This window comes from Solanum dulcamara, chromosome 3, assembly GCF_947179165.1.
Source record: "Solanum dulcamara chromosome 3, daSolDulc1.2, whole genome shotgun sequence".
NCBI lineage: Eukaryota > Viridiplantae > Streptophyta > Magnoliopsida > Solanales > Solanaceae > Solanum > Solanum dulcamara.
Window position 1 is genome coordinate 82,186,025 of NC_077239.1, and position 24,320 is coordinate 82,210,344.

The window sequence follows — 24,320 nt, forward strand, 5'->3', positions numbered from 1 at the left end:
CACGCCTCTCCTAACCCCCATCTCCACCACTTTTTTCCACACTTTCATAGTATGGCTTAGAAGCTTGATACCTCTATAGTTGTTGCAGCTCTGGATATCTCCCTTGTTTTTGTATAGAGGGATCATTATGCTCGACCTCCATTCTTCGGACATCGTTGCTTTCTTAAAGATGACATTAAATAACCTAGTCAGCCACTCCAAATCTACCGGGCCCGCGCTCTTCCAAAACTCCCCAGAAATCTCATCAGGTCCGGTCGCTCTTCCCCAGCGCATCCTACGCACAACACCCTTAACCTCTTCGACCAAAATACTCCTGCAACACCCACCATCGTGAAGCCAAAATTGCACTATAGAATGGATATTGAAATTGTGACTCTTTTTCTTTTCTTTCATGGGAGAGGCTTGAGTAAATGAATATAGGCATACATTTGGTGTCAAACACAACAACTTACCTAGTGTGGTCCCACAAGTAGGGTTTGGAGAGGATAAGTGCTCACAAATTTTACCCTACTTTTGTAGAGTGGAGATGTTTCTAATGGACCCTCGGTTCAAAAATACATAATGAAAATTCAAAATCATCTCAAAACAACATAAATTCAACTGACCTTTTTCAACTTCATGTGTGAGCCTCAAAACAATTAGTCGTTTCCTATTAGGGTGGGGGTGAGGGTAAGGAGCCTGAATTAAAACTCTCTAGAGATTGAGTTTTTTTTTTCGTCTTCGGTATCTGTTCCAATGTTTCTTCTGCTTTTTGTATGCGTTCTTGATGCATCCCTTGCTTCCTGCATCTGGACTGCTTTTGTAGATTTTATCGCCTTATTTATGTTCTCCAATATCATCCCCTTGAAGAGTACATATATCAGCCAGCTATTTGTTCCATCATCGAAATTGAAGATTTGCAATCTACCAAGATCTGATATCAAATCCACATAACTTTCGAGTTTATGAAAACCTCCAATCTCTCGATTCCCAGGTCGTCCCATCAAATGCATTTTCTTTCTCCTTTAGGACCTCAAGTGCATAATCTATTTGTCTCACTCCAAGGAAACCTTGTATTTGACAAAGTTAACTCCTTCAGTTTGCATGGCGACTCGAAGAACGCTAAGAGGAAATATGAAGAATTTGCTTGTGGAGTTAACATCATTCAGGTGTTTCAGGATAGCATACAATTTGTATTCCATCAATTTGACAGTGTTGATTCTGTAAGTAGATTACACACAAATGTAATTTATGGAAGTGTGTATTAGTGTCCCACATTGGGAGACGTACTGTGTGTATCTAAAAGGATTCAAGCATAACACATTGTCTTTATTTCTTACTCTCAATTAAAGTATCAGTGGATCATGTTTATGTAAAAATCAATTTCATATTCAAAATGATGATTTGAATCAACTCTAGAAGATTGTATGAAAAGAATGGTGGTGTTGTATTGTGTTGTCTGGCGGATACGATAATATTTCTCCAAGTTAGCTGTTAGTTTGATAAACTAAAGTAGCATACTAGCTAGTTAATCCAGAAGATTGGATAGCTAATATCATTTTATTCGTAGAAGAGATAATGGTCAAAATCACACTGGAAATATCATTTTTGCAATTTTTCTACTTGAATTATCATGTGTGCGTGTTTTCTAATTGAACTATCACCAATTATTTATCAACACTCACCTCGATTAGGATTTGATAGTGTGTGTACACTTTTTTTCTGTTTAAAAATGGTGCCAAAAAGCATTGGATATATGAATAAAAAGGAATTAATTGGAATTTTTTTTAAAAAGTAAAGAAAGGATAATGGAAACACAAACACCTGTATATTACTTTTTTTTGTGAATTTCGTATTTGAATTATCATCAACCATTTATTAAATATCTTCGAAATTAATGAGAATTGTTATGTAGATGAAATTTAATGGGTAGACTAAGTTATCATGTGTGTTTTGATGATTATATTCAAATAATTGTTCAAGATGTGTGTTTTCTGCTCCAAACTAATCTGTAGTAACATGATGAGAAACCATAGATGACTAATACCTTAACGAGGATATATATATATATAGTGTATATACAATTAGAGAGTGTTTGGGATAGATTTTTGGGTCAAGTAAATTATATCAAAAAGTAAGTATGTAAAGCAAATTGTTAGAATGATGGTACTTTTGCACACTATTTTAACTTAAGTTATTATGTGCACTTTTTGAATTAAAAGTCAAATCTTAAATACAAAAGGTACCGAAAGTTGAAAGTCAATTTGGAATAAAATGGTACTTCATCCATTTCAATTTATATGTCATTTTATAGATTTTGAGATTTAAACAAGATTTTTTTAATCATAAATTTTTCACATATTTTTTAAATATTTTGAATTTTGAATTATTTTGATTTTAGTATATTTCTACGTAATTTTTTAAATATGTAAATTTTATTTATAAGATACAAAGATTTCATATCCAATTTTACGATGAAAGTTAAATTGTTTTGACTTTCGAAATCTAAATTGTGCCATATGAATTGAAATAAAGGAAGTTTATTGTATAACATAGTGTAACGAAATACCAATTTTGCATGAAAAAACAACGTATATCTTTCTCTTCACGTTTAAGTTTGTTCCTCCACTTACTTTCTCATGTTTCATTTTGGAGTTTGTTCAATAATTTCAATTTTCAACTATCACTGTCTCCCATCTATGAAATTATAGTTAAAGTGCATGGAATCTATGGTCTAGTCGTTGGTATTTTGCATTTTTATAGAAAATTCAATTTTATAGGATCTATTTCGAAAACAACGAGGGAATCGTTACATCATTCATACAAGTAGAGTCAATGGCATAATCTAGTTATTTTTCGGTAAACCGATTGTATAAATATTTTTTGCCATTATCAGTGCAAAAAAGTTAAACCATATTATATATAAGAGAAATCTGAACTCTGACAATTTTATGGACAAATAATTAGAAAAAAAAACTTATGGGAATTAAGCACTTTGGCTAATAATGAATACAAAGTGGATTATGTATTCTGAGAAGTAAAGCAAAGATCTCAACAAAAGAAAAGGTTTAATCTTACACTTAAAGTAGAGATATGTAGAAATATTGCAACAACTTTTATCTACTTTCAAGCCAAGCAATATAATACCTCCACTAAATCCTCCATTTTTTACTACTAAATACACCTCATATAAATATTAATACCATGGTTTTCACTTGATTTATCCAAAATCATAGGCAAAGAAACACAAAAACCACAAAACACTAGAAAATTAAACCATCATGGTTAAGACAAAGACAGAGATAATATTCTTCATTTTGTTTCTTGTTTTTCTATTGAAGTCTCTTGGAAGTGCAAATGATGATGAGAAGAATAATATTCTTGAAGATGAAATTTGGTCAGATTTTGATGACATTATTTATAATGAAGATGAAGATGAAGTATGGAGAAATGGTAGAGGCAATAAAAATCTTGTTAATGTAGATACTTGTGGTGCAGTTGGTGATGGAACTTCAGATGACACTAAGGTGATGTGAACTAATATGTTTTTAGCTTTTGGTAAAAAGGATTAAGGTAATTATATGTGCTATAGCTTTTGGTAAAAAGGATTAAGGTAATTATATGTGCTAACGATAAAAAGAATTTTTACATTATCACTATATTTTAATATGTTATATATCGTAGGTAGCATATGCCTTATTTTCAATTTTTTAATATTAATTTTTTTTTGAAATTAATTACAAACTTTGTTGCTGCATTGCTCGTAGCTGACAACATTATTTGATAACCACATTGCTAATATAACGATAAATTTTATTGTTTAGCTACAAAAATTTGTCCGTCGCTAATTTTTATATTTCTAGTAATGACTTATCTCCACTTTGATTTGGAATTATCTGTAGTCATGCAACTTGTTGGTACGTACCGGCGATGGTGGAGCCACCTCGTAGTTAGGGGTTCATTCGAACGCCGTTTGGCAGAAAATTAATAGATGGTTAACATAATTTTTTATGTATATGTATATAGTAAATATCGAACCCCTTAAACTAGTTAATGTGTCTACTTTTTTAAATTTTGAATCCCTTAATTAAAATTTTGACTCTGTCACTGCTTATCGACGTTTTATATGTAAAATATTAGTACTAAAAGTGCAATTATAAGTAGTAGATAGAATTAAGCTTGCAACTTAAAAAATATAATGGGATCAATGCTAAAAGCAGCATTAGATACAATACTTCTAAGTAGCTTATGTCGTATAAGACCAAAAATAAAGTTCCACATTTTGTTAGTCTTTAAAGCTAGCCAGAATTCATTGGTTTAATTAGGCCAAAATTTTGTAATTGTATTACTAAATTCACGTATAAAATAATTTATTCAAAACTTATAAACTCGAAATTTTAAATTCACTTTGCTTATATCTAACTATACAAACGAAAACCATAGTGTGTAGTCCAATCCATCATTCACGTAGTGATGGTGTATGTTGCATGGATCCTTCATAAATATTATATTTTTGGAGGATGCAAACACGAGCGTGGATTTTTTTTTGGAAGATTCGAGCAACATAGATTGTATTTTCTTTCACTTTCTAAAATTGGTATTATTATTTCAGGCATTTGAAGATGCATGGAAAGAAGCTTGTTCAAAAAGAAGACCAGTTTTTATGGTCCCTTCAGGACGCACTTATCTAGTAAATGCAACCAAGTTCAATGGACCTTGTGCCAACGGATTGATTATCCAGGTTATCATTAAATTAATTTTATGTATGACCATATAATTTTTACTTATTATAGAAGTAACTAATGTCACAAAATTATAATTTTGTCATAATTAAGCAATTGAACTATGTGAGCGTTGCTCAAAAAATACAAATAACTAGCTATAAGTACAAATATATGCTGTCGGGTATAAAAGTTGTTCAATAAGAACGTTTTTTTTTTAAAAAAATAAAATAAAATGGAACAACAAGAAGAATAGAGTAAGTAGTAAGAATTTAAATTCTATGTACTGACGATATAATTTTTTTACACAATTGCTTCAATATAATGTCCTATTGTCTGAAAAAAATTATAAAATTGTAAAGGTAAAATCAGACTTTAAGTTGTAATACGTTGTTTTTAGGAATAAACTTCCACTATGATTTTGTATGTAAAGCGACAAAAAATATTATTCTCTCTATCCCATATTATTCATCATTTTTTTATTTTTGAGATTGAAATTATGTTAACTTTGATCAATATTTTAAAATGTATTTTTATAGTATAATGACATGAAAAAAATGAAACTTCAACTTTGTACCTACTTTTCATATAGTTTTTATATGTTTTTAATTTTTTTTATAAATATTGAGTTGTCTAATGCAATTTAGTTTCGAAGATTACTCAAATTAAAGAAAATGAACACATTATACTTTTCCCAAATGATCAGTTTTATTCCTTACTATAGCTTTTACATTATACCGACGTGCTTGCTTATAAATTATTTTTGTCATAAATTTTGATTTTTTTATTTATTTATTTAACAGATTGAAGGAACCATAGTAGCACCAAGTGATCCAGAGACTTGGGATCCAAAGAGTGCAAAAGCTTGGCTTGTGTTTTCTAATTTGACAGGAGTTACATTCCAAGGAAATGGAATTATTGATGGATCAGGAAGCAAATGGTGGGAAGCATCATGCAAGAAGAACAAGTCCAATGTAACATACAAAAAAATAATGCTATCTAACACACTATTTCCTTTTTATTTTTTATCGACAAGGCGAATCTAAGGTTATTTTCTGCATGTTCAACTGAACTCATTGATTTCTTATTAACTATGTATACATATAATGTTGGGAAGGGACGATGTAGGCCAAATAATAATATCACATGGACGGTAGTTAGATCAAAGGATGGATAATCTCCTGAAATTCATATAGAAGAAAAATGTTATATAGACGATAATAATTAGTTGGGAATGTGTTTTAGTTATGTTGGTACGTTTACTTTAGGTTCTATGTTTTCTAGGACTCTTTTAATCATGTTAGAGATCTCTATATAGGTAGAAGCGAAAAATCTCCAAAATAAGAAGAATTAACCTAAATAGTTGTTACACTCAATCGATTAAACTAAAAATAGTTGTTAGATATATAATATATGTATAATCTATGTATAAAATGTGTATGATTGTATATAATGAGTGTATAATCTATGTATACTAACTAGAAAAAGTAAACAGTAAATTTGTCCGGCTATCCGTGTAAAGATCCCAAAATACTTCTAATACTTTTATTTTTTTTTATTTTTTTTGCATAATATTGACATGAGATGAGCTAAAAACGGAGCGACATAGTTAGTGAGGATTCATATACAATCCTGAGTTATCTGTAATTGAGGCATAGTTGTTGTATACATATATAATGATCATACTCATTCAGAACTCAATAACTCTAGCTGCTAGATTCGCCTATGTTGATGGACAAAACTATTTTTAGGTGATGTTCTAACTATTTTTATTTTTTTTGATAACAGCCTTGCAAATCAGCACCAAGAGTAAGTACTTTATTGTTATAATGTTTACTCTCTTTTACTATTACTCTTAACCTCTTAATCAACTTATATTGAGAAATTAACTTCAAATTTCAGGCATTAACCATAGACTCAAGCTCAGGTATAAGGGTGAAGGGCCTTACATTCCAGAATAGCCAACAGATGCATTTTGTAATTTCGCGATCGAACTCTGTACGCGTAAATGGTGTTAAGGTTTCTTCTCCTGGAGATAGTCCTAATACTGATGGAATCCATATAAGTGAATCAACAAATGTTGTACTCCAAGACTGCAAAATTGGAACAGGTATTTGGACTCTTCCCTTATATGCTATGTTAGTTGAACTCTTCAAAAATATCATTAAATGTGTGTCAGATCCTCCAAAAGTAGAGCATTTTTGTAGGATCTGACATGGGTGCACTAACAATTTTGAACAGTGTGTGCAGCATAGCCTATATGTCAAGTTTTTTATGTTCATTTCACTTGATTATTACTCTAGTTTGCAATTTTACAAGTTTCATCTATATGATTTACTTGCATTGTGTAATGAACATTCTCAAATTTCATGATGTGTGTTTTTATGGTAAAAAAATGAATATGGTTAACTTGTTTTTGATATATATGTAGGTGATGATTGTATATCAATTGTCAATGCTAGTTCCAATATCAAGATGAAGAAAATCTTCTGTGGTCCTGGCCATGGAATCAGGTAGTCTATTATGCATGTGTTCGCATATTCATCTATTTTGAAAAATCTCAATAAAACATGTTCTCAGAAATGATTTTCTGCTTCTGAACATTGATTTTTTTGTGGACAAGACCATTATGAAACATTGTATTGTTCTACTCGAGAACGCTTTGGTGTGATTCATCCTAAGTAGTTATAAGAGTATGTTCCCTATGCTAATTTTGCTACATGGTTAATCCTTGCCTAGCATTGGGAGCCTTGGTAAGGACGATTCCATCGGTGTAGTGAACAGAGTAGTACTGGACACAGCATTCCTCAAAGGTACCACAAATGGCCTCAGAATCAAAACATGGCAGGTAATTACACAAAAAAATGTTGTGCCTTGTTCATATTGCATTTGGATTGTAAAGGACTAATGTGAAGTCCTTAATGTTCATAGGGAGGATCAGGCTATGTTCGAACAGTCCGATTCCAAAATGTACAGATGGAAGATGTTTTGAATCCAATCATCATCGATCAATTCTATTGTGACTCACAAAAACCTTGCCAAAATCAGGTACTCCCTCTGTTTCAATGTATTCTGACCATAAAGATTCAAAAGTCTTCTTTACTTTTTTAAACTCAGTGTCAAGTCAAAATCAGACAAATTAATGAAAACGAAGGGGGTATATAACATGATTGACAAGTTAACTTCTGTGTGCTTATGCTGTTGAGAAAGGTAAGTATGACAAAATGTGTGCATTGTTTATGTTGACATTACAGACATCTGCAGTTGAGATAAGTGAAGTACTCTATCGAAACATTAGTGGAACAACAAAGAGCAAAAAGGCGATGAAATTCGCGTGTAGTGACACCGTGCCCTGCAGCCACATTACTCTGGACAATGTCAACTTAGAGGCTAGAGATGGTACTGCTGAAGTATACTGCAACTCCGCCACGGGCATTATAGCCGGTTATGTTCATCCAGAAGCACAGTGTCTCAACTCAGATGACAAGAAAATTGAGCAGAAAATTGAAGAATATAATGTTCATAATGAACTATGATTTAGCTTCATTTGTCTTCAATCTATAATGAATATTGAAGCATATATTTTGATGATTATGAAGCACATAGTATAGTAAGTATTCATTTGTGTTATCTCAGATCTTGAGATTCCTAGCTTAGATATAAGCTAGCTAAATATTGTTTTTACAAAGGATGTCTTTGAGATTAAAATTTTTATGTAATATACTTTTACTTATTGCAGTTATATTTGTATTAAAGTTTATTGATTGAGAAGTTTTATAATTAACCATTCTATGTTTATTTGTCATTTTTCTGTGTAAAATTATATTGCAGCGAATAAGGGGTTTCAAACTCATATCACTTTAAGACACTCAAAATTGGCACTTATTGACCTAATTGTGAGGGGATTGCCTCTCCCTGAACCATTTTCATTCCTTGTCAAAAAGCAAAACAAAATGCGAAATTCAGATATATATGACTGAAATTCAAATATATTTGCATGATTTTTTGGCACATATTATTGAAGTTTAGACATATATATGATTGAGGTCAAATATTTTTATCTGAATTTCAGACACATATTCAACGATTTTCTTCACAAAAGAACTTCATCCATGTATGAATGAAGTATAGATATTTATATGTCCGAAGTTTAAATGAACAAACTTTTACCTGAAAACAATAACTTGTTATTCAAATTTCAACAATGAAACAAACGATTCAAGCCTAAATCTACACCAGATAAGCTCAAATTTAAAACACAAGTTCTAAATGTTCAAACAACAACAAAGCTAACAGAACCACTTAACAACAATAATGATATTTACTAATATTGTCAAATTTTTTTCCAATAACACCACTTCATTTAATATATTCACTTTCATAAAGGGAGAACACAACATATTTTTGGTTAATTTTTGCCAAAACTAACTACTACAAATTAAATAATTTTATTATAAATTAAGTACAAATTAAATGATAGTGTCTTTTACCCCAATCCAATCCTTATATAGCCAGAAGTGGGCCGGCCCATCTCCTCTCCTCTCATCTCCTCACTTATCAGAACAAATTCTTCCAGCAATTAGGGTTTTGGATTTTGCTTCCTGTAGCATTGCTCCGAAGTCGAGAAGCTTAGGATTCAGCCGATTTTCTGCTTAATTTCTCTCATCATGGCTAATCGTACGTATAATTTTCCTTTTGATTCTTTACGAGCATTTTTTTGGGTACAATATGTAGTTAGCAATTAACCCATTCAATTTGATTGATGCAGCTACAGGACGGTCGTTTTTGCAAGTGGCAGCTACAGAGGAGGCTGTTGCGCCGCCACTCAGAGTTGTTCAGATTGAAGGACTGGTACTACTTACTACTATCTCTCTCTCTCTCTCTTTTTTATATATATCTGTGCTGTTCGGGTCAGTTTATATGTGATTCCAGGGGTACGGGATATCTGCTGCCTCCCATTGTGCTAATGGGTAACTCTGTCCACCAAGGTTTGGACAGATGTGAAAAGATCACTTAGTGTTTTTGTTTGTAGGAATTGAATCTGAGACGTGATAGTACTATCGCTTTTATTTATTTTATTTGTTTCTGTTTATGTGTATGTACCTTATGAAAATATAGATAAAGAAGTGAAGAGCTCAATTGAAGCTCAATAGTTTCCTAGTTGCGTTCAGTGACACTCCTAGAAATCCAACTCAAAAGTAGAAACAAAAGGAAAAGAACTGAGTGACTTGCAGTCCCTTTGGAAATCAGGTTTCAAATCCCAGAACAGAGAATACTAGGTGAATTGCTTACATCTGCCTAAAATTTGGTGGGCGGAGTTACACTCTTTCTTCCCTGGTGGGAGGTATCATGTACCCTGTGCGCTAGTTTTCTCTTACTAATTTCATTGATGCTAACTGAATCTAGCTACCATAACTTCCTGCTAATTGTCTAATTTTAACTGCTACCATAACTTTCTTCCCTTGTGGGAGGTATCATGTACCCTGTGCGCTAGCTTGCTCTTACTAATTTCATTGATGCTAACTGAATCTAGCTACCATAACTTCCTGCTAATTGGCTAATTATAACTGCTTATTGGCTCTTGTATTCCCCAACTTTTGTCTTTTGATATGCCGACATTCCTCCTGTTCTTTTCTCCATATTCTTTTAGATTCTTTTTACTAGTTTAGTATGCATCAATACTGTCCTTTAAACACCCTTTGTCCACAAGGATGACCATTTGTCAAGAATACTTTTTGTCTAAACCATGAGTTGTGCAATCAATCCTCAATGTCAATTGCTGCATTACCTTTAACCTTCATGTTCTCTTACAAAAGAATGTAGATAGTTTCTTTGCAAGGATCAAACAAATTATACCTCGCAAGCTTACATTGCACCCACATAGTTTATAGAATGGTCGTCATCCCTAACTTAGCAAGAGGGGTACAAGAGGCTCACCAATGAAAATCAGGGTGAAAAAGCCAACTGATGTAAGGAGCGAGATTGTGGGGATGAACTTTGCTGAAACTACTAGTCTGTACTTGTCCAATATTGATTGTTTCTAACATCATTGTGAAAGTTAGTAGCCTAGTAGAAGTTCAGAAGTCTCCCGTGCATGAGAAATTCTTCCTTCTACTGATGTTAGCTTCTGCATCTTCTTCTGTTGAGAGAAGTGGAGCATCAAATCTTTTCCTTTTGATTTAAGTGGACACGCTATTTTGGACAAACCACAAGGCATTGTAGGACATGTAAAAAGGGATCAAGGGAGTAATATTAATGTATACCCTTTATGTTTGTATTAAAATGTTCCAAGAGATGTGACATAGTATGGCAATGGGTGGGAAAAAAGCGATTTGTACTCTCTTCTTGTAGTATATCTGCATCCATAGGCTGCCTCTTTATGTGTAGTTTCCTGAAGTAAACTCTGTGCTACAGGTTATTTTGAAAATAATAAAGCATTGCCAGGAGTTTTCACCGGCTTTGGTCACTGGGCAACTCCTTGGATTGGATGTTGGGAGTGTTCTTGAAGTCACTAACTGTTTTCCCTTTCCGGTAGGGTAAAGTCTGGTCTTTCTTGCTTCCTCTTTATACCGAAAATGTTTTCTGAACTTATCTTAACAAACTCTTTTTTTCACATCTATTTTGCTCAGGTTCGTGAGGAAGATGAGGAGATTGAAGCTGAGGGTGCTAATTATCAACTTGAAATGATGCGATGCCTGAGGGAGGTTAATGTTGACAACAACACCGTTGGTTGGTAAGGGAGTTTTTTGACCATTAAGACATCATTTAATCTAGGTGTAGAACTATGAGGTTCCTTCTTTCTAATTAAGAAAGTATGTTGTCTTTGTGCTAGTTCTCTATAATACTCATTGCTAACCTTTAATTAATGAAGTAACAAGGGCTGTTTTCGCTATCGGGCTTGTCCTCAACGGAAATGAATCTATTTTCAGGAAAACATTCTTTCTTTGGGCTGGTTGTTTTATGTTGCAATAATGGTATGCATGCTATATGTATCACCTACTATGATGAAATATATGCAGTTTCTTTTATCATCGAGCGATGCAATGATTTTTAATTGCACTTGCAAAGACACCTAACCTTTTTTATCCCCTCTCCGCTTAAATGTTGTCCGGTGATGAACTATTAGGAGCTCAAGCACCTTGGAAATGTGATTACAAGGATATGCTTATGTGGTTGTCAAGGGATTGTTTTAATGTTCACTACACCTATCAACATGATTCTAAACTTTTGTTGGATAAATCTAAGTATGATAACCTTAGGCCATAACTATTAATCTAACTAGGTTTTGTAGCTTAAAAACAATATCCCTAGATAAGATTTTTCAAGTGTTCATGCTGCTGGTAGTGCTTAAGAATCAAATTTTTTGGTTTTATAGTTGGGATTTATGGTAATAGCTACGGGAAATGGGAACAGTGGATTTATTCAGCCACAATGATTTCCATGCCCAGGCTAAAGTTTCTGGACTGGTTTCTATAAATTGCTTAGTTGCCCCTAAATTTGTATTTGTCTTGTTTACTCCATTAAAGGTACTGCTGAGTCAGACATCTCGTTGTGCTTGCTTTTTTTTTTTAAATCATTTTTCCTTTGATCAGTAAAGGAAAAAAGACATTGTTATAAGTAGCACTAAGATGGTACTGTGATTTACATTTTCTTTCACCACAGTGTAATTTATGTTTAAGTAACAAATCCTTTTTCTTAAAATGCTTAGACTATTTATATCTTTAACCTTGAGTAACAAATCCTTTTTCTTAAAATGCTTAGACTATTTATATCTTTAACCTTGAGTCTAGAAGTGGACAATGTTCAGCAATTGATGGTCTGATTGTATTTCCGCAGTCTAAATTACAGTGTTTTAATGTTTGCCAGTTCCAAGGCAGTGAAGAGAAAGTTATATCAAAAAAGGGAGTAACAAAACTGTCTTACACGTTAACAATAAAAAAACTGTCTTATATGTTACACAATATTAAGAAAGACATGAAAAGCTTGCTCTATTTTCCTCTCTTTCCTACATTATTGTCATCTTAACTTTTACTTTATTACTAATTTGTTATCCACCTTATGAGGAGACTAATGGAGCAATATAGGGAGAGGAAGAGAGACTTGCATATGGTGTTCATCGACTTGGAAAAGGCTTACGATAAAGTCCCACGAGAGATACTATGGAGATGTTTGGAGGCTAAAGGTGTACCTGTAGCGTACATAAGGGTGATCAAGGACATGTACGAGGGTGCCAAAACTAAGGTAAGGACAGTAGGAGGGGACTCAGAACACTTTCCAGTTATGATGGGGTTGCATCAAGGATCAGCTCTTAGCCCGTTCCTATTTGCCTTGGTGATGGATGGATTGACGCGACAAATTCAAGGTGAGGTGCCATGGTGTATGCTTTTTGCGGATGACATAGTCCTCATCGATGAGACTCGTAGCGGAGTTAACGCTAAGCTGGAAGATTGGAGACGCACCTTGGAGTCTAAGGGGTTTAAGCTGAGTAGGACCAAGACAGAGTACCTAGAGTGCAAGTTCAGTGAGACACCTCAAGAGGTTGGCGCGGAAGTTAGGCTCGGGGACCAAGCCATCCAAAAGAGAAGAAGTTTTAAGTACCTTGGTTCTATCATGCAAGATAGCGGAGAGATCGACGAGGATGTCACACACCGTATTGGGGTAGGATGGATGAAATGGAGGCTCGCCTCCGGTGTGTTATGTGACAAGAAGGTGCCACCACAACTTAAGGGCAAGTTCTTCAAAGTGGTCGTTAGACCAGCTATGTTATATGGGGCGGAGTGTTGGCCAGTTAAGGTCTCCCACGTGCAAAAGATGAAGGTTGCCGAGATGAGAATGTTGAGATGGATGTGTGGGCATATCAGGAGTGACAAGATTAAAAATGAGGTTATTCGACAAAAGGTAGGAGTGGCCTCGGTGGAAGACAAGATGCGGGAAACGCGACTGAGATGGTTTGGACATGTGAAGAGGAGAGTCTCAGATGCACCAGTGCGGAGATGTGAGAGGCTGGCCATGGATGGTTTCAGAAGAGGTAGGGGTAGGCCGAAGAAATATTGGGGAGAGGTGATCAGACAGGACATGACGCATTTACGACTTACCGAGGACATGACCCTGGATAGGAGGGTGTGGAGGGCACACATTAGGGTAGAAGGCTAGTACATAGTCTCGTTATTCTTCCCTATTCGTAGGCGCATTAGCACATTACAATTCCCTATGCTCTCATTTCTGCTATTTCTGTTACTATTTATTACTTTCAATACTTGTGATTACTCTATTTTATCTGTGATGCCTTCGTTATTTATTTTTCTATAGCGCTTTGAATTTCTTAATCTTATCTGACCCCCTTTTTATGTCTTTTATTGAGCCGAGGGTCTTTCGGAAACAGCCGTCCTACATTGGTAGGAGTCAGGTCTGCGTACACTCTACCCTCCCCAGACCCCACGATGTGGGATTTCACTGGGTTGTTGTTGTTGTTGTTGTATGGATCTCATTGGTGGTTATTTTCCAGGTATCAATCAACTTTGTTTGGTTCTTATCAGACTGTGGAACTGATAGAGACCTTCATGAATTACCAGGTATCCATCTCCATCTCTCATTGTTGGATTCTGAACTTGTCAGCTTCTGTAGCGACCTAAGATATACTGCACTTATCCTGCAAGTCATTTTCAGTTTAGAAAATGCCATGTTGCAATCCCCTTTGTGCTGGCCCTAGGAAGAAAAGGGAGAAGGATGAAATTAACAACACTATAGAACTGTTTTCTATAGGGATGGTAAATGAGACAAAAGGCATTCCAGACTGTGTCACCCTTTTAGTTTAAAGTTTAAATACTAGGGATCTATCCTGATAGACCAATGCATCATGAAAATGACCTGCAGGTTAGCAAGACTAATGCCCTAAAGTGCCTTTACCATCCATTTGCAGCTTAAGATGCAAAATTTAGTGGTTGATCATACCGACAACATATGTTAGGTAAAAGATAACTAATAACTTGGTGCTATAGGGAAAGAGCAAATGCAAAATGGTTTTGTTTGTTAGCCTTTAATGAATTAATTAATTAAGGACCATGTAAATATATTTTTCTCTGAAGGGATATAACCTTTTTGATGGACAAAAAATGAGGAAAAGCTCATGGAATCAGACCAGTAGTCAAGTTTGAATGTGAGCCTTGCAAATTTCAGATTCTAACAAATAACAATCAATCACATTGGATTGTGAATTTGGAAGAATTAGAAAGTGATCGTCCATGAACCAAAATTAGATAGTTTATGACCCACTTTAACAGATAGGAAGGAGTAAATGATCATTTTTGGGATAATGGAGGTGTCTGGTTCCCTAGCAGGGCAGGCCCCAACAGACAAGGATTGAGTTCCTTATTTAAAGCAGCATGAGAAATGTAATCCATGTTAGAACTTGAGGGGAGAAATTGCTTCTCAAAGTCAACTCTGATCAAATGCTTGAGTTAAACATCCATGAAAAAGATTTTAAAGTCAAATGTCACAAGCTGTTGTTAATCCTTGCTTAAGTTATGTTTTATCCTTTGCATGAAAAACCTACTAGCATTCCTCATTTGTTGAATTCTTGAAATATGAAACACTTGGGACTGTGAATAAAGTAGTTTTCTTTCTGATATTCGTCTTAATCTTTTTTCTCAAGATGTTGGCTTCATTAGTTGCTATTGATGTGAACAATTCATTGTACTTAGACTCTATGATGTTTGTGATTGCAGGAGAACATAAAACGTTGTGTCTGCATAATCTATGATCCTTCGAGATCCAACCAAGGTGTCTTAGCTTTGAAAGCCTTGAAGCTTTCTGATTCTTTCATGGAACTCTACAAGAGCAACAACTTTACTGGAGAGAAGTATGTTTGTTCTTGAGTTGCTCCTTTTTTACTTTCCCTCTCAAGATAGTTGTTTGTACTAGTTTTAAAAAAAAGTAAACTCATTTTAATTGCTGATATTTGTTTTTTGTTTTAGGCTGAGAGAAAAGAATCTTTCATGGGTTGACATCTTTGAAGAGATACCAGTATCCTTCTAACCTTCTGTATCCTGTTTACTCTTTGGTCTTTGGAACTTACGTCATCATATGTAGATTCTTTTTCAAGCGATGTTCACTGCTTCATAACCTGTTACCATTTTGAATGTCAGAGATAGTTGTATTGATTTGGAGATAAAGTTTGTTGAAAATTGAAATATAGTTCTGATACATTAGCCTCTTTTCCCTAGGGGGCCTTTTTTTCCTTTTCTGTGGTTTTGGAAAAAAATTCTTCCTCCTTTAAGGTTAGATTTGATACTTACATTGCTGCCACACTATTTGTTGGTATTGAATATTATTTTGGGTAATACCATTATGTAGTGATCCTGCCTGCCTGCTGTTAGTATTGGTACATAGATCATAGGTCAAGAATTCAGCAGTAGTCTTCAATTTTATTGCAGAAGTTAATTTCCTTTTTTTTTCCTGACAGATTAAAGTTTCAAATTCTGCACTCATTAGTGCCTTTATGACTGAATTGGAACCCGATACACCGGTAGCTCAGGTAATGTCACTTAATTTTGGCAGAATACTGAATATCCATATATGTTGCCGAACTGTAACCCATATATTTTTGTCCTCCTTGTGTCAGTGTGATTATGAACGCCTACAATTATCAACCAATCCATATTTGGAGAGGAATGTGGAATTTTTGATTGAATGCATGGATGACTTGTCGATTGAACAGCAAAAGGTTTGTCTTTCCTCTTCCTCAGTTGATCTTTTTGTGTTCACATAGGTGTGATGGTTTACTAAGATTAATACTTTATTTGCAGTCCCAATTCTATTACCGGAATCTTTCTCGTCAACAAGCTCAGCAGCAAGCTTGGCTTCAAAAGAGGAGGTATCTTTTTTATTTTGCCATTTTCAAGTAGTTGGTTAGTTATCTAGGACATTTTGAAAGAAGAAGGGTTACAGCAGTTTTGGGCTATCAGGATAAAGGGTTACAACAATTTTGGGTTATATAAAAAAGGGATCGGAACTTTCAGGGTATCCAGATTTTTAGGGATATGAAGAGAAAGGCCTTTACCACTCATTACAAATTGATAATGGGATTTGTTGTTTAGATAGATCCTCAGATGCTTTTAGTCTACCTTGTAGCTAAGCTTGAATCTTTTGCTGAGCTATACTCCAGTGAACTTTGTATATCATAATTTTTTATGATTAGAGGTCCTCCGTTGTTCACATTTTGTTCTGGCCTCTGTTCTTTACAGGACTGATAACATGACACGTAAAGCTGCAGGAGAAGAGCCACTGCCAGAAGAAGATCCCTCTAATCCTATCTTTAAGCCACTCCCAGAGCCCTCGCGGTTGGAGAGCTTTCTCATAACTAATCAAATTTCAAATTACTGCAACCAGATTAATGGGTAAATTACGGTCTTGTTTGCTTACTGTTTGTCGTTATCTTTTGAGTTTGATACATGATGGCTGAATGTTCTTTTCTGGTCTCTCTCCCCTTCCCCCCAACCCTTTTTTTCCTTGCCTGTACTATTTTGTTTCTTCTGATAATGAACTTGTTTGCATGTGGATTGCAGAGTTGCGGGACAAAGCTTCAGTAGACTATATCTGATGAAGGCTTTGCACGAGAACTGAGCATGTTTAGAGTGGGCAATTTGTACCTTAGATTTTGTGCCATTATTTTCACATACTGAGTTGAGGGGAAAAGAGGATGACCTTGTCTCTGTAGGCGTTTTATTCTTTCTATAGTTTTTGCTATTATAATCTTCTGTGATTGGCAATCAAGTGTAGCCTAGCTGGGCTTATAAATGTGAAGATTTACATCTAGTCTATACAGAAGGAATAGCGTTCTCTGTATCGATGACCTTGTCGTTTTTTGATGGATTGTCTGGAAATGGAAGATTGAAAATATCTCAATTTACCCTCATTGTTGCAGTGAGTGAAAAAGATTGCTTCTTCTTGTATGATTTTAACTGTTTATGCACTTGTAGAAACTTTCGCACCCAACAGTTTTCCTCGAGACAGTAGCTTGTTTGGTCGATTTTAAAATCTGTTTATTGGGGAAGTTCTCTTCCGACAAGTACTTTTGCGGAGTAGCAATTTAAAATTACTGTGTTAGATCAGAAATTTGAGGAGAAAAAGAATGTTAATCTATTTATTTGTTTGTGTATTACTATTGAGTATTGATACGTTACATTTTCCTTTTTAAAAATATGTAGTAGGTTGCCAGGACATAACTGTATTCAAAATTGTGATGTCTTGGCACTAAGTTATATGCCACAGAGAAAAGACGCTTTGACTTACATATTATACATGTCAGGATGATTATGACATCCAAATCTCAATGTTTTATTCTGCTAACAGCCAAAAAAAATCAAAAAATCGACACTCTTAATGCCATTAGAAAAAATCAGGGAAAAGACACTAAAGATGGTTCAAACAGAGATTTCACCCAATATATTATAAAGTGATTTCTATTGTGGGGTGGAGCAAGGACGCAAGGGGTTTATTCAAATTTTGTCAGAAAATTATATATAAGATTAAAGTTATTTCTATATATATATATATATATTAGGCGTTGAGTTCTATTGACTCTCAATATACTATAAAGTGATTTCTGTTGGGGGGCGAAGCTAGGGACGCAAGGGGTTCATCCAGATCTTGTCAGAAAATTATATATAAAGTTAAAATTATTTCTATATATATATAGTAGGTGTTGAGTTCTATTGTCTCTTCCATGTGTGTACTTTATATTATGAATCCCTAAGTGAAATTTCTGACTCTGCATTACCAACAACCACATACAGAAGTAACCATCTACTTGTAATCTTGTATATACTTTCACACAGTTCTCATGAGTATATACCACTAAATTTACTTCCAAAAAATAAATGAAGTGAGAATGCATAAAAGAACAACAAACAAGATTGAAATCATTGAACCAACCTCCCATATATTTCATCAAATGACAGAGAAGTGCCAAACTCTCTCTATCACTATCTAGTCCAAAAACATCAAAGTAGGAGGTTTACATAATAACAATAGGATAATAGAAAGTCAAAGAGAAAGGGAAATTCATCAAGTTTGTGACATGTTTTAGTATGTTTCCATTCTTTGAGGAACAGGTGTTTTGATGACCTGCAAGATTTGAACCACTTCAGCCATTGAAGGCCTACTTGATGGTATTTGAGAAGTGCACACCAATGCCAACTTCAAAACAGGCAAAACTTCCTCTTCAGGATAAGTATCCATGCTTGGATCAACACATTCCAACACGTTGCCTTGCTCAAGTAGCACTCTCACATGATCATTGAGTATCAACACATTGTCCTCTCCATACTCAACTGGCCTTCTCCCTGTGACAATTTCAAGAATCAACATCCCAAAACCATAAACGTCACACTTTTCGTTCACCCTTAAGCTCTGGCATGCCAATTCAGGTGCTACATAGCCTAGTGCACTTTGAAACCTGTTGCTTATCATGTGCTTATCGAGCTTTGTCACTAGCCTTGCCAGCCCAAAATCTGATATTTTTGGGTTGAAGTTTTCATCAAGGAGGATGTTGCTAGGCTTTATGTTGTAGTGTATGATTGCTGGCCTAAACGCGTGGTGCAAATGTGCTAGTCCTTTGGCTGTTCCGAGCACAATCTTAAATCGAGTGGACCAAGACAGGAGAGGGGAAGACAAAGATGAAGGCCTTTCGTGTAGTATGGCTTGTAGACTTCCTTCTGGTGCATAATCTGATACTAGAAGCTGCAGCTGAGGAGTCCAGTAATACCCTCTTAAGGATATTAGATTTTGGTGCCTTGCTTTTGCTAAAACTCTAACTTCTCTATCAAAGTCCTCAGGATATTGGAGGATCTTTGATGTTACAAGCTTCTTGATTGCTACTATTCTTCCTTCCCCTCCCAATGGAGCCTTGTAAACAGTCCCGAAGACACCTTCACCGATTTGAGATGCCTTGTTTAGGATTGATTCAAGACTGCTATTAGCCCAATCCGGGGATGATTTGGTGTCCAATAACACAAGCTTTCCAGTGGCTAGGCTCCCTGATTTAGAAGAACTTGAGCACATACTTTCCAAGGCGTTGTCAACGAATGTGATCCTCCTTCGAACAGAAGCATTTAGTAAGGTTATTATCATTACTCCAACCGCGATTACAGCTGCAGCAGATATAGCAACAATGGATGAAACACTGAGGAACCTATGGTGCTTGAAACTTTTGCTATTGCTTCTTGAAGTTCCATCGTCCCGGTTTTGACCTCCCATCTGGTTTCCATAAGCATAAGGATCAAGAACCAAAGGCTTTGGCACATTCATTTTACAAGGACCTTTCAATAAAGGTGAACAAATGCCCAAATTCCCTTCCAATGAACTCTGATCTAAATTCTGGAATATACTACTCATTGGAAGGCGTCCAACGAGCCTGTTGTAGGATATATTAACAGCCAGAAGATTTTCTAACTTGCTAAGTTCTTGTGGTATTTCACCACTCAATTGATTATACTCCAGCTTCAAAATCTTGAGCTTCTTCAACATTGAAAGGGACCTTGGTATTGAGCCACTTAAATTATTATGTGACAAACTCCTGCATTTAACAAATTTTACATTCAATTCAAGAACTATAGGGAAAATAAACAAAGCAAAAGTGATACAGAACCACATTTTTAAATACACATATCCCTTTCTACCTCTCCATAACAACATTGTTTGTTCAGATATTTTTTTGGCTGCTATAGTGACATGATGTAGTAGATAACATATAATATATCATAACATGGAAGTCCACAGAAAACACAGTTGTTATAGTGAAATAACTGTTATAGAGATGTCTTGACTATACTATAATGAGATAAATCGGGATAAATATACTTACAATAAGTAGAGGGATGAACAATTTCCAATCTCATCAGGAATAGGTCCAGTGAATGAATTTCCATCAAGTTGAAGAATTCCCAAGCTACCAGAATCACATATATCACCTGGAATTGATCCAACTAAAGCACTGTGTCGAAGATCCAACACCGTTAGATTCTGAAAGTATCCAACTTCAGGAGGCAATCTTGATTGAAAATTGTTCCAAGAAAGATTCAAGTATCTCAACTTGGAGAAAAGTCCCACTTCAGCTGGAATATTCCCAGTAAGATTGTTTCCTGATAGATCAAGAATTTGAAGTGATTCAAAGAATTTACCAGAACCAGGAGGGATTGAACCAGTTAACTCATTTCTTGAAAAATCTGCTTCTTCCAATCCTATACCAAACAATCCTTCAGGAATGCTACCAGTCAATGCATTTTCTTTTATCCGAATAGTAGATAAACTAGAACAATAAACCATAGAATTTGGAATGTTCCCACTCAATTTATTTCCAGATAAACTCAAGTACTTCAACATTTTCAAATTCCCTATTGAATCAGGCAATGCCCCTTGTAAACTATTGCCTGAAAAATCCAAGTATTCCAAGCTGCTCATGTTACTTATCCATTGAGGGAAATCTCCATTTATCAAATTGTTTGATAAACTGAGAAAAGAAAGAACATTCACCTTTTGAAGTGACATTGGAATTTGTCCTGTGAACTGATTATTACTCAAATCTAATCTATTCAAATGTGGACAAAATCCAATATCAGCTGGTAAATCCCCACTGAAATGATTCCCTTGCAACAAAAACTCTTTCAACTGATGTAAAACTGAAACACCAATTGGTACTAATCCAGAGAGATCATTATGTGAAAGATCTAATGTTCTAAGCCTTGTCAATCCCCAGATTCCACCGGAAAATCCCGGGTCACCAGAAAAATGGTTTCTTGAAAGATTGAGATGATTCAAACTAGTGCATTTTGAAACTGTTTTAGGAAATGCACCTTCAAGAAAATTCCCAGATAGAGAAAGATAACGTAGCGAATCACCACAGTTATCAAACATGATATCAGAGACAGGTCCAGATAACGAATTCTCAGACAGATCAAGAAACTGTAAAGATGTCATATTCGAAAAAGATCCAGGGATATTCCCTGATAAGCCATTATGACTGAAGTTGAGATTTTCAAGATTTGTCAGCAAGGCTAACTCAGGGCTAATTGCACCAGTGAAGTTGTTGTTTGACATAGATAGCACCTTTAAAGATTGCAACTTCTCGAGCCCCCTACCAATCTTTCCTGATAAACTCAAGCCATTTAAGTTGAGCTCAGTGACTCTACCATTCATTGGATTGCATTTGATGAACTCCCATGCACAAGGAGAGTTATCATCTTCATTCCATGATAAGAGTTTTGAGTAAGGATCAAGAAGAGTTGATTTGAACACAATGAGGCCTAAAACATCGTCATTAAGTTGCATAGTAGTATCATCAGCTAATAAAGATCCATACAATAAGCCAACATGAAGTATTAGAACTAAAAAAGGACTAAAAGATCTCATTTTTATGATGGTTTTTTTAGTTCCTACAACAAGAGAAGCAAACAAATTTTGTTGTTTTTTTCAGAATAGTTAGAGAAGGGAATGGAAAGGGGAAAAGGATGTGGATTTTAGGAAATGGAGTACAAGTTTCATTGGATGAATGTTGAGTTTGGGATTATTGTTAGATATTCATGTGTACAAGGTGGAAAGGAAAATGAGGTAACTGTACTCACAAGAGAGATAGTAGACAGATAAATCAAACTAAGAGTGGTAGTTTAGTGGACTTGTGAATTTTATGGTGGTCCTTGTGAGTTAAAGGGGTGATGAAGAAAAGTTTTTTTTTCCTCTTTCCTTTTTGGTTTCTAGTACCCCCCTCACCCCACCTATATTTGGATTTTTGGAAAGAGAGAGTGAGTGGATTGAGAGTAGGGTAAGGATTGGGGAGACTAAGAGTTGGACCAGTATTTCCACCTTCACAAAGACTAAGGTCGCGTAAACACTACTCTCTTTACACCTCACTGAATATATTATTGACCGTGTAACATTTGTACCCCTTCAATATCATTTCTTGACAAATCCATTTTCCCTAGCGTTAGGACCGCGTGCATACTACGCTCACCAGATCCCACTAGATCTATCGTTGGCAGTATAAATAAGAATGTAAATTATATCTATTATTATAGTGTTAAGACCGCATACATAAAATGCTCTCCAGATCCCACTAGATATATTGTTGACCGTATAATAAGAATGTAAGTTATATCTAATGTTAGAGTTAATATTAAGGTCGTGTACATACTATCCTCTTTAGGCTCTATTGGATATGTTATTGACCCTATAAAATAAGAATGTAAGTTATATCTACTATATATTAGAGTGTTAAGGCCGCGTAAATACTATCCTTTCTAGACCCAATTTGATATGTTGTTGTTGACCGTATAAAATAAGGTAAGTTATATCTACTATTAGAGTGTTAAGATCGTTTATACAATATATATCCTCTCCACATCCTATTGAATATGTTGTTGTTGACCGTATAAAATAAGAATGTAAGTTATATATCTACTATTAGAATGTTAAGGCAGTGTACACACTACCCTCTCCGAATTTGTGAGATTACATACACTGAATATGTTGTTGTTGACCGCATAAAATAAGAATGAAAGTTATATCCACTAAATCATTTTTACTTATTATTATACTATAATAAGTACTATTTGGGTATTCGGTAATAATGGTGCATGTCTTGCTATCACAAGTTCTACTATATTTAAAAATGTAAGAAAATCTTTATGCTATCAGTGATATAACTTAAATCCAAAGATAAATTTAATACACCATTTGTATATATAATATAATTTACTAGCCAGAAATATATATGTTTTAAATAATGGTGCAATTTGTTGTAAAAGTCACATAAATAGTGTAAAGAAGTAAGCACAGTGACTTAAGAGGAATGAAAACATAGAAACTCATTGGATTGTGGATAGTTTAGAAAGCACAATGAATATAGTGGGACCACAAATACTTATGAGATGAAGAAAGATCTCCCGACCTGAATCAAAGGTTTCCGATTTAAGTTTTGAGATTGAAAAAAATTAGCGCTTTCTTTTGTAAGTCGGTATTCTATAGCAGGTATCAAGGTCTTTTCATAATGAGCTTTATAAGATGACGTAAATTCAAATTCGGAATCCTAAAATACCGTATTTCCTTAGAATGAATCTTATGTGACACAATTCTAAATTTAGAACTTCGAAATAAATGCTAAATTTATTCTATGATGAATCTTATACGACGCGACTTTAATATAGTCAGAATTCTAAAGCGGAAATCAGACACCAAATATAAACCAACCAAAGAAAAAGAAGAATACAATTGGAAAATATATTTTTATAAGGTAAAATTTGAAATGAAAGAGGAACGATGAATGGAATCTAAGAATGTTGTGGTTGTTTGAACAAAAAAAGACACCAAGCTGTGAAAAAAATGATGAGACAATCAAACAACATGGTCCAATAGATAACTCCATCTGACAGATAATCCCCCCTCCCCCCCCCCCCCCCCGAATTCCCAAAGCCTAGTAATTTTATCTCCTTTTTTTAAAAAAAAATAATTAAAAAACATATTTTTTTGTATATTTTAAAAAAAATTGGATTATTCATTAGGGCTTCTCAAAAATGTGTCCTTTGTTACACCATCCATTACTTTGTCCTTTCATTTTCTCTGTCAATATTT

The 24,320-nt window shown here is 34.7% G+C and overlaps 4 protein-coding genes across 8 annotated transcripts in view; 3 read left to right on the forward strand and 1 right to left on the reverse strand.

The window, feature by feature from the left end:
- The window catches only part of LOC129883386 (histone-lysine N-methyltransferase ATX2-like), a 38,607-nt gene extending 37,215 nt beyond the window's left edge, over positions 1 to 1,392 (forward strand). For all 5 annotated transcript variants that reach the window (XR_008765911.1, XR_008765909.1, XR_008765912.1 and 2 more), the window contains one exon: positions 1,079 to 1,392. The gene's annotated coding sequence lies outside the window, so the exon portion shown is untranslated. The remainder of the gene's footprint in view (positions 1 to 1,078) is intronic.
- Positions 1,393 to 3,220: 1,828 nt separating this feature from the next.
- LOC129881951 (probable polygalacturonase At1g80170) lies at positions 3,221 to 8,441 on the forward strand. Its single transcript, XM_055956062.1, has 9 exons — positions 3,221 to 3,506; positions 4,592 to 4,720; positions 5,504 to 5,674; positions 6,489 to 6,509; positions 6,603 to 6,810; positions 7,132 to 7,213; positions 7,440 to 7,548; positions 7,632 to 7,748; positions 7,955 to 8,441. Exons 1-9 carry the CDS (start codon positions 3,261 to 3,263, stop codon positions 8,234 to 8,236), a joined length of 1,365 nt encoding a protein of 454 aa, XP_055812037.1. The 5' UTR covers positions 3,221 to 3,260; the 3' UTR covers positions 8,237 to 8,441.
- Positions 8,442 to 9,226: 785 nt separating this feature from the next.
- Positions 9,227 to 17,633, forward strand: LOC129883387 (eukaryotic translation initiation factor 3 subunit H). The gene is made up of 12 exons (XM_055958049.1): positions 9,227 to 9,377; positions 9,469 to 9,551; positions 11,115 to 11,231; positions 11,330 to 11,433; positions 14,206 to 14,272; positions 15,425 to 15,558; positions 15,674 to 15,722; positions 16,162 to 16,233; positions 16,321 to 16,422; positions 16,505 to 16,572; positions 16,943 to 17,095; positions 17,264 to 17,633. The coding sequence occupies exons 1-12, from the start codon at positions 9,368 to 9,370 to the stop codon at positions 17,319 to 17,321; spliced, it is 1,017 nt and encodes a 338-aa protein (XP_055814024.1). The 5' UTR covers positions 9,227 to 9,367; the 3' UTR covers positions 17,322 to 17,633.
- Positions 17,634 to 18,613: 980 nt separating this feature from the next.
- Positions 18,614 to 22,448, reverse strand: LOC129883388 (probably inactive leucine-rich repeat receptor-like protein kinase At3g28040). Its single transcript, XM_055958050.1, has 2 exons — positions 20,563 to 22,448; positions 18,614 to 20,274 (listed from the first exon to the last, which is right to left on the reverse strand). Exons 1-2 carry the CDS (start codon positions 22,104 to 22,106, stop codon positions 18,783 to 18,785), a joined length of 3,036 nt encoding a protein of 1,011 aa, XP_055814025.1. The 5' UTR covers positions 22,107 to 22,448; the 3' UTR covers positions 18,614 to 18,782.
- Between the last annotated feature and the right edge of the window lie 1,872 nt (positions 22,449 to 24,320).

Bases quoted from the DNA above. Each gene is read 5' to 3' on its own strand.
- LOC129881951 (XM_055956062.1), top strand. From the start codon at position 3,261: ATGGTTAAGACAAAGACAGAGATAATATTCTTCATTTTGTTTCTTGTT. The intron at 6,510-6,602 runs GTAAGTACTTTA...TTCAAATTTCAG, and splicing joins CTTGCAAATCAGCACCAAGA to GCATTAACCATAGACTCAAG. The intron at 7,749-7,954 runs GTACTCCCTCTG...TTGACATTACAG, and splicing joins AAAAACCTTGCCAAAATCAG to ACATCTGCAGTTGAGATAAG.
- LOC129883387 (XM_055958049.1), top strand. The intron at 15,559-15,673 runs GTATGTTTGTTC...TTTTTGTTTTAG, and splicing joins AACAACTTTACTGGAGAGAA to GCTGAGAGAAAAGAATCTTT. The intron at 17,096-17,263 runs GTAAATTACGGT...TGTGGATTGCAG, and splicing joins TACTGCAACCAGATTAATGG to AGTTGCGGGACAAAGCTTCA.
- LOC129883388 (XM_055958050.1), bottom strand. From the start codon at position 22,106: ATGAGATCTTTTAGTCCTTTTTTAGTTCTAATACTTCATGTTGGCTTA. The intron at 20,275-20,562 runs GTAAGTATATTT...TGTTAAATGCAG, and splicing joins TGTTCATCCCTCTACTTATT to GAGTTTGTCACATAATAATT.